The following is a 14,995-nucleotide window of genomic DNA, read 5'->3' on the forward strand; positions in this document are numbered from 1 at the left end:
GATCTCAGCATATGCTCAGAATTAAGTGTGTAGTTAGGGGCTTCCAGTGGGGCCGACATCCTCGCTGGGCTCCTGGACAAGGGGGAGGAGGCTGCTCCACATTCCCGGGAGGGATGGGGTCTAGGGCTGTAGGCACAGGTCTGGGGAAACCAGCCCTCCGCATTATCTGGACAGCAACACCCCATTCTTCTTCAGTGCTTACTGCTGCCAGGAGCTGCCAACACAGCACTCCAGCGCTATTTAAAGGGCCCAGGGCCCTTTAAGTTAAGGAAATATGGATTGGATCCTTGGACTATAAGATGGACAGAAAGCTGGCTTGATGGTCGGGCCCAACGGGTAGTGATCAATGGCTCAATATCTGGATGGCGGTCTGTTTCAAGTGGAATGCCGCAAGGCTCGGTTCTGGGGCTGGTGTTATTCAATATCTTTATTAATGACCTGGATGAGGGACTGGATTGCACCCTCAGCAAGTTTGCAGATGACACAAAACTAGGGGGAGAGGTGGATACGTTGGAGGGTAGAGAGAGAATCCGGAGGGACCTGGATAAATTGGAGGACTGGGCCAAAGGAAATCTGATGCGGTTCAATAAGGAGAAGTGTAGAGTCCTGCACCTGGGGCAGAAGAATCCCAAACATTGTTACAGGCTGGGGACCAACTGGCTCCGCAGCAGTACGATGGAAAGGGACCTAGGGGTTATGGGGGATGAAAGGCTGGATGTGAGTAAACAGTGTGCCCTTGTAGCCAAGAAAGCTGATGGCATACTGGGGTGCATTAGGAGGAGCATGTCAAGCAGATCTAGGGAAGTAGTTATTCCTCTTTATTCGGCACTGGTGAGGCCACATCTGGAGTATTGTGTCCAGTTTTGGGCCCCCCAGTATAAAAAAGATGTGGATTTGCTGGAGCAGGTTCAGCGAAGGGCAACAAAAGTGATTAAGGGTCTGGAGCACAAGACCTATGAGGATAGGCTGAGGGATTTGGGCTTGTTTAGTTTACAGAAGAGAAGACTTAGAGGCGATTTAATAGCAGCCTTCAACTTCCTGAAGGGAAGCTCTAAAGAGGAGGGTGAGAAGCTGTTCTCAGTGGTGTCAGATGGCAGAACAAGGAGTAATGGTCAGAAGTTGAAGAGGGAGAGGTGTAGGTTAGATATTAGGAAAAACTTCTTCACCAGGCGGGTGGTGAAGCATTGGAATGCGTTGCCTAGAGAGGTGGTGGATTCTCCATACCTTGAGGTTTTTAAGTCCCAGCTGGACAAGGTCCTGGCTGGGATGACTTAGTGGGGGTTGATCCTGCTTGAAGCAGGGCGCTGGACTAGATGACCTCCTGAGGTCCCTTCCAGCCCTATGATTCTGTGATTCTGTGTGCTGCTGCAGTAGTAGTGGTGGCAGCTGGGACCGCTGGGAACCTCTGGGCTCCGGGGCAGCTACAGCACACAGCCTTCTCCCCCACTGTCACTGGGCCTTGGGGTGCAGGGGTTGTAGGCAGGAGCTGGGCGTCAGGAGACCTGCGTTCTATGCTGGGCTCTGCTGGCTGGTTGTCCTCTCCCCTTTCTCTACATAAAACAGGTGTAACACAACACTGCCCCTCCCTTTGGAAAGGCCTGGTGAGTGGAGGAAAAGCAGGAACAAGGCACGTGGGAGTCTTTCCATTGGCTTGTGTGTGCGTTGGCCCAGCCCCTCCGAGCATGGCTGAGGGTGGCAGGAGAGTTGCTTCGCACTGGGTGGGTCAGGGTCGCTCTGGAGCAACTAGCTGTTCTATTCTGATTGCATGTTACGCAGTGTCCTTCCGCGCACTGAGGGCTTCAGCTGAGACCCTTCGTCCCAAACGGAACGAGCAAATGAATAAATAACGAAGACGGAGACGGAGGCCAGTCCCGAGGGTCAAACCTTCATTGTGTTGGCAATATTATTCAGTTAGTCAGGATGGTACTGTACAATTCAGACACTGCAGGTTTCTAATCTGCTTATTTATAATTCAAAAGCTTGCCCATATATTAATGAACCCTTAATGAGCTGTTGAAAATGCCTGAATTAGAGTCAGATTATTAAACTCAAACGGCCCCTGTAATCATACCATTTGAGTGGGCTTTAGGTACTTTTCATATCTGCAGCTTTGTATTGTGAAGAAGACGGGTTTATTCGAAGGAAGCTTTGTAATAATTTTGACCTGCAATTTATTTATTGGCCTCTGAATGCAGCAGTCTATGCAGATGCTCTCGTCTATTATCTGTGGGGGCAGGTGCACAGCATGTAGAAAGACAGCTAATTAGGATTCGCTGAAAGATATGCTAAAACTGTGGTCTTATAACAAAGCCAAGTTCATTGTTAACCAATGTTTTAGTGTCTGTTTATGTGATTTGTCTGAAATTGTGGAGATACTGAAATGAATGTGCAGTTGTAAGCAGATTAAAATCAGTAGCAAACATGGTTTTTGTTAACCTTCCTAATGCTCTAATGACATATTTTTAAACTTTATATGGACCCAGATATGTGTAAGAAGATATTACTGAGTGTACTATGTAACAGGAATGTTCTGCATGGGAGTTAACCTGGTGAACCCTCTGCTGAAATTCAGTGTCTAGTTCTGGGCACCACACTGCAAGGTGTGGACAAATGGGAGAGTCCAGAGGAGAGCAAAAAAGTGACAGTGGGTTTAGACAACCTGATGTGTGATGGAAAGGGTTCAGAAAAGTGGGCATGTTTACCCATAGGAAAGAAGACTGGGGTGGGGGTACCGGTCTTCAAACGTGTTACAAGCCGCTTAAGACAGGGTGGTCTGGGTGTGGCCTCAGGCTGCAGACAGAGAGACTGAGGTTCAGCATTAGGGAAAGATCTCTAATCCTAGGGCTAGGTAGGGTCTCGAACAGGCTCCAAGAGAGGCTGCGGAACCCTGTCATTGGAGCTGTTTAAGACCAGGCTGGATAAACTCATGCTGGGGATGGCTGACGTTCACTTGGCCCTGCCACAGCAGGGGCCTGGCCTAGAGGTTGTGAGGTGCATTCCAGCCCTGCTGTTCTATGGTTTTATATAGAGGAGGCCTGTGGAATGCTTTAAACTGCACCACTGCTAGCTGCCCTATTAACATGAAAGTATTCATCTTTTGGTCAGTGCCTGGCAGGCTGGTGGTGTCTAGTGGAGACCCTCACACTTCCTGCACCACTAGCAGCTCGGTGTCTGTTCTGGAAGTGATGTATTATTGTGTTCTGTCTAGGCTGCTTGGTACCTGAATTCCACAATGCATTGAAAGGTCAGTGCACTAAACAGTAATAAACTCACAGTTTGATATACTGAAGAATAAAAAAGGGAAAAAACAGCCCCAGCATCTGAACTTACACGTCAGCAAATACATATTGTATCACTGTTCAAATGGAGGTTTGTTTATAAAGGCAGGCGCAGGGTGGGAAGACATGTATAAAGTGGATAAAGAGAAGTGTTTTCTCTGTCCTAAAGAATCCAGGAAGTGTTCTGGATCTTTCTTCCCAGACTCACTTACAGATGTGACAGGGGAACCCGTGCATGGCTTCTAACTCCAGTGTTTCTGAACAGTGTGGTTACACAGAACACAAAGATTTCCCTGCCTTTTCCCCCCTACAGAAAAGCAAACTCCTATTTATTATGTGCTGATTTGATGCATATAATTCATAAAGTAACTAGGAAGGATTAACGTGTTTATCCCCACACATGTGGTTAACTCTTGTAGGAGTTAGGTAATTAGCTGGTGGCTTTACCATTTACATGAATGCTAGAACTCACTCAGTAGCAAAATAAATGGTAGATCATGGTGTGTTACCTCCCTGCCTCTCTCATTTCTTTTTGTTTTGTCTGTCATCCTCTCTCTGGGCTGTATGTATGCCTACTTTGGAATTAGGTGTATTACTTCCCACCAGGAGAAAAACAATACGCTTTTCCCAGGGTTACCTGCCTTATAGCAGTATATGAGGATTGCGAGCTGCAGACTCCAGGAGTTTAGCCATTTTGACAGTCTGCTGAATTCCTTACCCCTGTGCTGTGGAGTCTCTCTTTTTTTCCATTGTCTCCTTTAACCTCCTTCCTGCTGGTCTGCTTTTGTATTTCAAACCAGGGAGCATTGTCTTCTCTTAGGCACGCTGGCACGCGGAGGCTAAGTAATCGTGTTGGTCTCAGTCTAGAAACACACAGTCATTTTGTGGAGGAATTGTTACTCTTTGGCCCGTATTCCAAAATACAAGGAGCAGGAAGCAAGAAGAGTGGGGCTTGTTTACACGTGAGGAGAATTAGTCCCATTTCTGTAACTGTGAAAGCACTACTGAAATCTCCGATGGTGAATAATGCCCTTGATAGGCCATACGACTCAACAGCTGCTGGGGGAAACTACAGGAAAAAGAAACTGACGCGAGACAAAGAACAAAGAAATAATAGGAAAGGGGACTTGGAAGGAAACCACTGAAAATGTAAACTGGAGGAGATTGGAAACCCAGAGTGCTGTCCAGAAACAGGAAAGGCCATGTTAGCAGGGGGAGGAGAGGAGAAAGGGAAAAAAACAGAGGCCAATGGAACAGTTGCTTCATTGGGGAATAATTTCTCTGTCTCTGGCTATCTTCTTTCTGATTCCTACAGTGAGTTTCTGTCCCTTCTTTCCTCTAGTCTCTGGAACCTGTTGCACTTGCTTTACCTGACACCTGCACATAACAAGGCCTGCCAAATCTTAACTCCAGGACACTGTGTCATGAGCGTGAACTAGGCCACGCTGGTGACATTAGATACCGAGCGTCCAGGACTAGGTGAATGCCAGCATGAGGAGGCAGAGCTGTTTGATGTGCTCTTTCAGGGTTCTTTGACTCACACTGTTCTTGGTGTTCATTTTTGGGGTCCCTCAATAAGCACAGGATAATAATACATTGTATTATCCAACCCTGTTCAGCCTCTGAACAGGCAACAGAAATAATTTAAAATGGCAACAAGACATTTTTATTATCCCAATTAAATTATATGGAATTATAGTTTTAAACTAAGGTGACAGGTTTAAAATATGTGTCTCAGAGGGAAATTAAGGCTATACCTTCTTGCGCCTGGAAGGTGGGCCACTAAGGGTTGTACCATGCCGTGTGAAGTTTAGGGCAGCAAGGAATCAGATCTGTTTCTAAGAGTGGGAGCTGCATGGAGGCTAGTTGCTGGTACTCAGTGGAACAGTTGGCAGCTTCTGGATGTTACTGTCATGTACACTGCACTCTACACAGAGTGCACCACTGTGTGTAACAAAGAACAGGCGCAGACACAGCCGGTGGGCTCAGAATGCAAACGTGAGGTGCCAACTTCCTACCCACTGGGATCCCATCTAGCTCGTGTGTGAATACCTGGTTTTAAACAGATTTAAAGAGGTTAATTGCGCTGGGAGATTGCTGGTTTTGTTACATCTTAAATGGAAATGCTGATTCGAGAAGCAATGGCTCTAGTGATTTTTGTCCTACCGTAATTATTTTTAAACTTTGTTGTTGGCATTGTTGATACCATCTTGGCAGAGTGCCTGTATGACCCGATTAAACCTACAAATTGTCAGCCTTGATCTGTGGCACACACGTGAGATTGCTTGCTGGGCCTCGCTCTGGACATTCTCGACTGAAAACAGAAATTAGGTTTAAAGTGTAGTTCCCACCAACATACTGTAATAGTGCTGGCAATTTTAAACACCTCCTTAGCATCCCAGCATCCTGACGGCTGATAAATGCCTGGGTGGCAAGAGAGGGTAAAATTCTTGTGTGTTTAGTGCAGGGGTGGGAACCTTTTTCAGGTCAGAGACCATTGACCCGTAGATAGATCAGTTTGGGGCCACAGAAGTGAGAAGCCAAAAAACCTCACTGATGTGGTTCCCCAACAGTATGGGGGCCTGCACTATGGGGTCTCGTGTGAGGGAGGATGCAGGAGCAGGCTGGGAATTGTGTGGATCTGGGTGGGACACAGGGTGCAGGAGTGGGTGGAGGTGAGTGATCTGTGCTGATGGGAGGGGTAAGAGGGGTGGGTGCCTGGGCAAGAGGGAATCCAGAAGTAGACTTGGGTTGTGGGCCTAGGTGAGAGGAAGGGCGCAGGAGGATTTGGAGTGTGGGGTCTGGAAGGAGGGGTCAGGGTGCAGGTGGAGAGTCTGGGCAGGAGTGGTGAAGAGTCTGGGGTGCAGGTTCAGGGAGGGAGGGTGCAGGAGGGGGCACAGAAGCTGTCTGGGCTCCATGGGGTCTGGGCAGCAGGGGCTCAATTACCTTTGCAGCGCCCCCAGAAGCACATGACTTCACATCCAGACCATGGCCTGGGAGTTCCCCACCCATGGTTTCGTGTTTTAGTCTGCATGAGGGCTCCACAATGGGGCGATGTTGTGTGCAGGAGGGCATGCTGGGGTCGCAGCCTCAGCTCTCCATAAGAGGCACTAGTGTTCATTTCTACTGCCCAGGGAATGCATAAATCTTCCACGAGGGTGCTTGGGTGATGTCCAGGAGCTTGCTCACTGATGGAGGATGACTCCCTCCTGGGCATGCTTGGTAGACTCCAGTGGGAGCTATAGTTCTGGTTTACTCTCATGGGAAAGTCCTGAGGAGTTCCATCCAGAATGCTGTCCCTTCTGCAGACACCTCAGGATAACCCTCTGAATTCTGCAGCAGGGGTAGATTTCTGCTCAGCAAGTCTCAGAAGAACACCACCAATCTCAGACAAATAAATCATGCACACTTACGCCTACCATATGCTTTTCTATTTGGGTTATGTTACTGAAAATGTAGTGCATAGATTTAGGGAAATTATGGAGAAATGAAGGAAAATGTCATTATTCCTGTCACATTGGCAATAGAGGGTTCAAACAATCAACGGGGTATTTGAAAAGTGCTGTAAGAAGTCTCTCTAACTCTCTTGGTTCTATCTCTACTAAATTCCATCGGTGTTGTCCATTGGGTCTGGGAGGTCTGGACCTCTTAGGCCATCACGGCGAAGGGGACAGAGTCATTATCTGCCCTCCAGGCTGTGTGTCGATGTGGCTCACAGCAGGGCATGGTTTTGTAAAGCATTGCAATGACAGGTCCAGCCTGCCCCCAGGCATGGGGCTGGCTGCAGGCAGGAGCCTGTCAGGGTATGGGAAATACTCACTGTGGTTTCTCTGTCTGTCTCTTTCTTTTTTACCCAAAGGTTTGAGCATCCGAGGAGCCCAGGAGGAAGACCCTCCGGATCCCCAGCTAATGAGACTGGACAATATGCTTCTGGCAGAAGGGGTTTCAGGCCCTGAGAAAGGTGGGGGATCAGCAGCCGCAGCCGCAGCCGCAGCAGCCTCTGGAGGGTCCTCAGATAACTCTATCGAACACTCAGATTACAGAGCCAAATTGACCCAGATCAGACAAATCTATCACACAGAGTTGGAGAAGTATGAACAGGTCAGACATCGCGCTCACAGCCTTATCCGTACCTGCTGCCTCTTGTCTCTGCACCTCTGCTAACTGGTTCCTGTTTCTCTATAGAGCCTAACAGAGATGCCTCTCTCCCTCTCCCTGGCTGGCTGAAGAGCTGCAGGGAGGGATGAAAGGGTGAATGTTGTGGGAGGAGCTCTGTACAATGGTCAGCCTGACTGGCGGGCCTGGTTCTTATTGGCTCTTCGCTGCTGGTACTTGGGAGCCAGCTGAAAACAGCCAGAACCCAGTCGCCTCCCAGTCCTAGAACCTGCCTGGTTCAGGGACTTTGAGGCTGTGTCTACACATGAATAACAAACCCGCAGCTGGCCTGGGTCAGCTAACTCAGACTCTGACTCCAGCTGCAGTGAGCTGGGATGCTGAGAGTGAGGAGGGTCCCAAATCTCAGGCTTCAGCTTGATTCCAAATGTCTGCAGGGTGGTTTTAGCCCCTCAGCCAGAATCTGTCAGCTGCAGCTCTGCTCCAGGGCTTTTATCTCCATGCAGAAGTACCCTTTGGAAAAGGGAGTGCTCCCTGCTGAGCTGTGCAACACAGGTACGCCCATAATGAACCTTTGTAAAATCAGTACCTCACTGAGCCAAAAGGCACACGATGGCTGGGAACCGTAAGCACCTGGGCATGTCGTCAGTTCCTGCTCACTTTGCAAGTCAGGCCTCACTCAGAAGCAGGAAATGTTATCGATGAATTAGGAGGTGTCACTCTGCCTCTGAGCTTCAGGGAAGCCAAAGTCCTAGCCTGGTACAGAGCAGCCAGGTGAACACTTGTCACTATTGACCATTCCATGGCATTGTTTGCAAGTGTTAGAGCATTAGCTTGAGCATCCTGGGCATCTGTCTTCTGCCTCCCTGAACTCTGCCTGAAGCTTCAGGTATGTGCGGGGAGCTGCAGCTTTCACTCTGTAAACTGTAGAGATACAGATTATAAAATGCACTATGTCAATTCAATTCATAATAAGAAGGAATATGCAAATTAAGTTGGTGGTGATACCTTTTAAGGTAGACATTTGCTCTTAGTGTTTTTCTGTGATGTAAATAACCCATGCAGATGATCAGGGCTTGGGTTCTTCTCCAGCAGATGGAGACCTGCTGTGCATGTGGTTTGCATGGACACTGGGGGAACCTTTGAAAAACTCCATTCTGCTCCGGTGCAGAGCAGCATGGCTTCCCTGTCCTCTGAATCCCTCATGGCAGGGACTGTGCATGGCTCACAGTTGGCAGAGCCTCTCCAGAGAGTTCTTCTCCATCATATTTCTGTTACTGTACAACTGTGCATGAAAGCGGGTAGGAGAAAAAATGGGTGTGAGACCCCTGGCTCCTGCCAGCCTCAAGTAATGGCTTCATTTTGCCCTCCCAGAGGGGTCCTAGTAAAGCTTATCAACCCTGAACCTAATGAGCTCAACGAACCTAATCAGCTGTCGGTTTCCTCAGCTGGAGATGATAAGTTCTGGGCTGACCCCAGCACATTACTGGGAAGCGTCCATCTGCACAAAATGAAACCACAACCGAGACCGGCAGGCAGCGGTAAAATCCCACTTGGAAGCACTCAAGCAAAGGAAATCAGAGCACTGCTCAGGCGCCGTTTTTAGCTGCTCTTGTGTGGTGTAGCAAGTCCCCTCCACTCTGTGCTGCTGGGGTTCAGCCCAGGAGGGGGGCCTGCTTGGGCTCACAGCCAGGGACCTTGGCTTTCCATTTCTCAAACCTTGCATTCTAATCCCACAGAGGCTCTCAGGCTTAGCTACGCTCCTGTTTTATGGAGGCCATTAACAAATAACATGAAACGGAAGAGGTTGATAGAGGCTCCCTGAAAAGTATCAAGAATAAGAGTCATCTCTGGCCAAGACTGTGCTGACTGGCATGCCAGCTGGCTGTGTTTATCTGCCACGTCGGACGCTGGTGGGCTTGTCAAGTGGGAGCAGCAGGCAATGTGCAGCCATGCCAGCTGGTTCTGCTGCTTTTGTGAGCACACTTCCCATGGCCCTGAGCAGCCTGACCAGACAGGGCAGCCCTGGCTTCTGCAGGGCCTTGCAGACCTGCACCAGACCTGCACCCAGAGTGGATTCTTTCCAAGCAGCTGCTTAGGGGCTGTTGGTGCTTCAGGCTAAGTGTGGAGTTGGCAGGTTGTTCTCTGTACCCTCTGACCCACAAAACTGCTTCCCACACTGCCTGGGGAGGGCTCGTTTGTCTCTGGGTAGACGCCATGTCGGTCTGCACTCGGCTCCCCAAGGAGCACACTTCAGATGGCTCAAGTAAGAGAAGCAGGCCAACGTTTGGATACTCCTGTGAAGTGTATCAGATATGGTAAAGGCTCCCTGCCTCCCTTCCTCCAACCAGCAGTCTGCAGGGCCAGCAGTAACCCACAGGCCCCTCTCTCTTCTCTGGGTCTCTCCACGAGGGCTGAGCTCTTACACACAGACAGCCCCTGAAAGGCCCAGCAACTCTGGAAGCCTCTTGGCTTGACGTCACTTGCAGCTGAATTGAGATCATTTGAGTTTCACGAGCTCCGGACCTAAAAGGCAGCCAGGTGCCCTCAGTGAGGCTCCTGGAGGCCTGGAATGAGCAGCACCAGTTTGGATGTTAGGGAGCAGACAGGAAGGAGCAGCGTCATGTGAATGGCAGAGGAGAAGCAGTGGTGTGGATGCTTTCCCCATCTGGTGTGTTTGGCTGGAATCGCAGACAGAACCTTTAGTGCTGTCACTCAAGGCCAGAGCTATGCACACAGTGGCCACGTAGTCCTGTCTGCAGCCAGCAATCCTCTAGTGTATTGCTATGGTGAGAGGGCAGGGACTTCGACGTCAGTACCTGACAGGGACTTGGCTCCAAGATCCTTGTTCTCCATAAAGACACAACCTGTGCAAGCCCCACAAGTTTTTCCCTACATTGTGCTGGGTGCGAAGCTGTGACCAGTATGGCCCTGTGTTCTGCTTAGCTAGTGGGGCTCATCTGATCAACAAATATCCACCTAGCAGGGAACTGGAGTCCCTTATCAAGGCCCAGTGAGAAGGGCTGGGGCTGATTCCGGGGCTGTGGTCAGAGCTAGCTCCTGGCCTGTGGTCTTTGTCTGTAATAAGTATAATGCTGGGGTGGGGAAACGTGACGAGCATTTCTAGTCTTCCAGCTCCATTTATGAAGGTTTTAGCTGAAGTGCTGCAGCCGCCCATCCCAAGCTGGGCACCTGAGCAGGCTTCTGGGAGAGAGGCAGAGCTGATCCGAAACACAACTTTTCCCATGCTGACCCCGTCACCAGCAACGTCTGCTCTCCAGAACAACTGTCATTTCCCAAGCCTTGCAACAGCCTGTCTTCTGCCAGTGTGGCTCGAGAAGGGGCCAATCTCCACAGCCAAGAGGCACCCAGGGCTGCAAGGTTCCCAAAGGTTGCTACTGTCCTCCAGGTAAAGAGGCAGCAGAATCAGCCCAGCACAAAGCTCCCCTGACATAGTTCAGGCACAGGGAGGAAGAGGCTGCTCTGTGCAGTTCTCATTGTCCTGTCTCGTTGCCCGCATACCTCCCTGGGGCTCTTTGCACCCTGGAGCCAAGACCAAAGGGTCTGTTGTGCAGATGCGTCTCGGACTGAGTCTGATGCTGACATTTGTTGCTGGCTAGGGGAATGCACTTCAGGGAAGTGTGCCATGCCATGAGCAGCCCTCCCCTTGCCTTGTGGCAGGAGAAATGGCTGAACGCAGGCAGCTCTCTCCATAATTTACAGCCTCTATAATAGAGATGACATATTGAAAGCTATCTGCTATAATTACACTGAAAGACATTTTTGCTGTAGGCAAAAGTATTGTAAGTGTCCCAAGCCTCTCTGAGCAGCTGGGAACCTGCTTTCTGAGTTCACAGATGTCTTCTGAATTCACCCCAAATGCGGGTGATGCATGGACACCAGGCAGGGGCCACTGAGCATGTGGAAAACTTGCCCAGGTACAGTGTGCTGTAGCCCAGAGTATTGTTTGGGGAATGGTTGTCCAGCTGCTGAATGGAGTCAGTCTCCCACGGGTCCTTGCGCACATCCAAGGACTCCTACTTAACATGAAGGCCTTGCTTGGTTCTGCAATGTTGTGAGCAGGTTAAGGAGGCCAGCCCTTGCAATCTGACCTTATTAGCAATGTTCAGGGCACCAAGGAGGCCTGAGAAATAGTAGCGTGAAAGGGTTCAGGTTGCCTGGATGTTGTAACTAGACCACGTGACACTTGAGGCTGACCTCAGTTCCACCCTGGAATTGAGGAGTAATTCTACAGAGCTTAGACGGTGCACACCACTGGGAGGGAAGTCAGAATCAGGCTCTTCCTACAGTGCTAGAGCATCAGGAAGATCACTGTAGCTTTAGAATGGACGGTTGGCATGTGTTCCAGCTTTTTAGCTGAAATACACCTATCTCACTGAGGCCGCTCAACAGCCTTCTTATGGGATGCCCAGACCTGAAGAAGCAGGTTTATTATCTGACCCTTCTGGGGGGGGATGAGGGGTCAGCTTGCCACCCTTTTGGGGTACAAATAGTTTCATGGGGAAAAAATGCCTGCAAACACCATCACGGCCACCATTTCCGTTCATACAGTGCTTTGGAAAAAATACACCCTATCCTGCGAATCACGATGCAGTTTGGTGGGGAGGGTCGCACCCAGGATCTTTTCTTAGGGCCAAGTATTTTTCAGGGAAACCAGAGCCTCCTCTTGTCTCGGGGTGAGATACTGCATTTTGGGACAGACGTTACTTTACCAACATGTGGTATTTACCTGATGACTTGAAGCTTCATAACGGTCAGATGGGTGAAAACATCATTTCTGCAACATCCTGGCTCTGACCCTACCTGGTGAAATGCAAACACAGAGCGGACCCTTCCAGACTCTTACCAGCAAGGGGATGCTCACACCCCAGGGAGCACGAAGGAAGGCTGCATCTGGTCAGTGCTGGAAGTGTTACACCGGGCATCACAGGCTCAAATCCTGAGACCAGGGATTCAGTGTGAATGTTGCCTGGGATCCAGCACCCCATGTTTGCAGGATTGGGCCCTTAGCCGTGGTTTTTATGGTGGGACTGTTGAAATCAGGATGTAGTGGCTCGGCATAACCAGTTCTGCCTGGGGAGATGCTGACAGGCAGCGAACCCCATGCCTGGGCCAGGTGCATGCAAGCGCCAAGTTTACAAAGTGTGAGCCTGCCTGGCTTGGTGCAGAATAAAATTTCCTCTCCAGTTTCCAAGAATCCTGAATTTTCCTTAGCAAACCATATACCTGGCGAGGGTCAGGCAGCGCCAGTACTCCCAGGTAGTGACCATGCGCCGAGCCAGCTGGTAGCAGGAATGTGTGCCAGAGCTGGAGCAGCAGGATGCAGAGCAGAGGGAACTGGGATCTGCGGTTTGTTTCAGGCTGGCAATATCAATACAGCCAAAGCAACATGTCTCCGATTCGATCGCACTGCCCTGGGGGGCAGAGCTCAGGCTTGGCCAAAGTGAAATTTTGTATGTGGGGTTACACAGGGTTTCCAAGATAGCACCCTAGAGACTAGCAAATGTATTAGGTCATGAGCTTTTGTGGGTGAAACCCACTTCTCCAGGTGAAGGAGAGTTCCAGGATTAAATCCTCTGATAGAATCAGACTGGAGATGCCTGGCAGCCCTGCAGGCATCCAGGGAGTCCACTGACATTGTCTCCTGGCCCTGCCCCTCTGGGAGAGGAGTCTCGCGATCTGGTTGGCTCTGTACTGTGTGAGGAGACACTGCCTTGTGAGCTGGGGTCAGAGACAGCCAGGGGACTGAAATACAGGGCTGAAGGGAAGATGCCCAGGAGGAGCAGGTGCCAGTAACCAGAGCGAGGAGAGGAGCAGCTCCCAGCCTCCTCCTGCCTGGCAGGGAGAGGGGATGTGGTACACGCCACGGAGGTGCATGTCCGGCCCCTGTGGCCTGGAGGAAGGGAGCTGGCAAAGTACCAGGGACCCTGCTATTTTGTTGTTTCAGGCCATAAATTAAACCAACAGGAAGGGAAAATGTGCAAATGAAAACTGAAGCTCAGTGTTGCTCAACTTCAAGCTCCCAAACCCAGAAAGCCTCACTGGAGCCTGGGATATGGGCAGGGAACTGCTGCTCCTTGCTGGGAGCTTCTCTGCCTCCCTTACTCCAGCCATGCCCAGGGAGTGCCGCAGCTGGACTGAGAGGGAAGTGTGACCAGGACTCAGTGACAGTGCTGCATGCCAAGCCATCATCGGGAGGCTCGGCCGGGCCCATAAGCCATCGCTGCACTGCACAACAAGGGAGCCCGGCACCCCTCCAAGGCACAGAGCGGAGCTGAGTGCTGTCTCCAAAGCCATGCAGCGAGGATGTAAATTAGCATGTAATTTACTTTCAGTAGTGTAAAGAAAAAAAATCACTTTGCCTGAAGTGTATGCATCTTTCTTTAAGGGTGTACCCAGATTTTAATTATCTAAATGTAAATACTTAACGAATTTTACTTAGAGTAATGAGCTAAAGTGCACACTACATAAATGAGATGTTCTAATTAATCATGTATGAACTACTGGTTTAAAGAAAAGCTATGTGAATTCTGCAAATGTTGGGCTATTGCCAAATTGCTAATCAGCATTTGCATTCATAGATGGCTTCACTTAATAAGTTGTGAGACATTCAGCAAATGTTATAGGAAATTATGAGTTTTTGGATGCATAAACTTTTCACTTTTAACTCTTTCCCTCACACGAGCTCCTGAAACTCAGATGAGGTTTTGAAAATCTAGACAGCCAGAACAGATCATTAGGTAGATTCTTAAGCCTGGCTTTAGACTAAAAGTGAAGCTGGAACCTCAGTGATAGTGCCTGGCCAAGTGTCTTGCCGTTTCTTCTGCGTGAGCTAGTGAATGCTGAGTGCCATGGTCACAACATACTACGCTGGGCACAAGAGAGTGAACTCCTTTGGCCGTATTTGTCTATGACTGTAACTCAACTTTGCTTTGCTCCATGCACCTTGCTTGTATGATCAGAACACACCTGCAAAGGTGCTGAAAGCCCTGAAACATCCCCCTCGGTGTGCATGTCTTTGTCAGGAGCAGATAACCCTTTATTGTTTGTACGCCTGAAAACCAGAGTTCTCAGCTGGCAATGGTGGATCTCTAGGTTTTTCTGTGGCCAGGCTGGCACGATGACAGGTTTGGATGTGCAATGTGCTGGAGTCCTGCTCTGACTGCCTAGCAGGCCCGTTGTGTGATTGTAACTTAGTTCCCTCGGGCTGAGAACAGTTGAGTTTAGGTTTTGAAGGAGAGACAAGAGGGATTAATCCCCTTGTTTGCCACAACAACCAGCCTCTGCTTAGGGAGCAGCCAGCATGCCCGCCCATTAGCTGCTTGCTCATAGCAAGCTCCTGGGTGAAGCAGCCTAAAACGCTTGGACTGTGCTATCCTCCTTGCCATTCAGCTGGGGCTGCAGAAGAGAGTGCTAATGCCAAGCTCCAGGCACCTTCTCTCGTCTGAGTTTCAGGCCATACTCTGGAGACCAGGGCCAGGGAGCCCTGTCAATGTAAGGCATGTGGCCTCAGTGCCTTTTAAAGGCTGATGTGTTGTGTGAGAGAGGGGAGGTGTATTCCTAGACAGGAAGTCATGGTCTCA

General features: G+C 49.8%; 1 protein-coding gene across 11 annotated transcripts in view; it reads left to right on the forward strand.

The window, feature by feature from the left end:
- Positions 1 to 14,995, forward strand: part of PBX3 (PBX homeobox 3) — a 169,232-nt gene that overhangs the window by 128,075 nt on the left and 26,162 nt on the right. For all 11 annotated transcript variants that reach the window (XM_075015329.1, XM_075015323.1, XM_075015321.1 and 8 more), the window contains one exon: positions 7,138 to 7,379. In XM_075015329.1, the coding sequence (XP_074871430.1) occupies positions 7,138 to 7,379 (242 nt within the window). The remainder of the gene's footprint in view (positions 1 to 7,137; positions 7,380 to 14,995) is intronic.

Source organism: Carettochelys insculpta, chromosome 21, assembly GCF_033958435.1.
Source record: "Carettochelys insculpta isolate YL-2023 chromosome 21, ASM3395843v1, whole genome shotgun sequence".
NCBI lineage: Eukaryota > Metazoa > Chordata > Testudines > Carettochelyidae > Carettochelys > Carettochelys insculpta.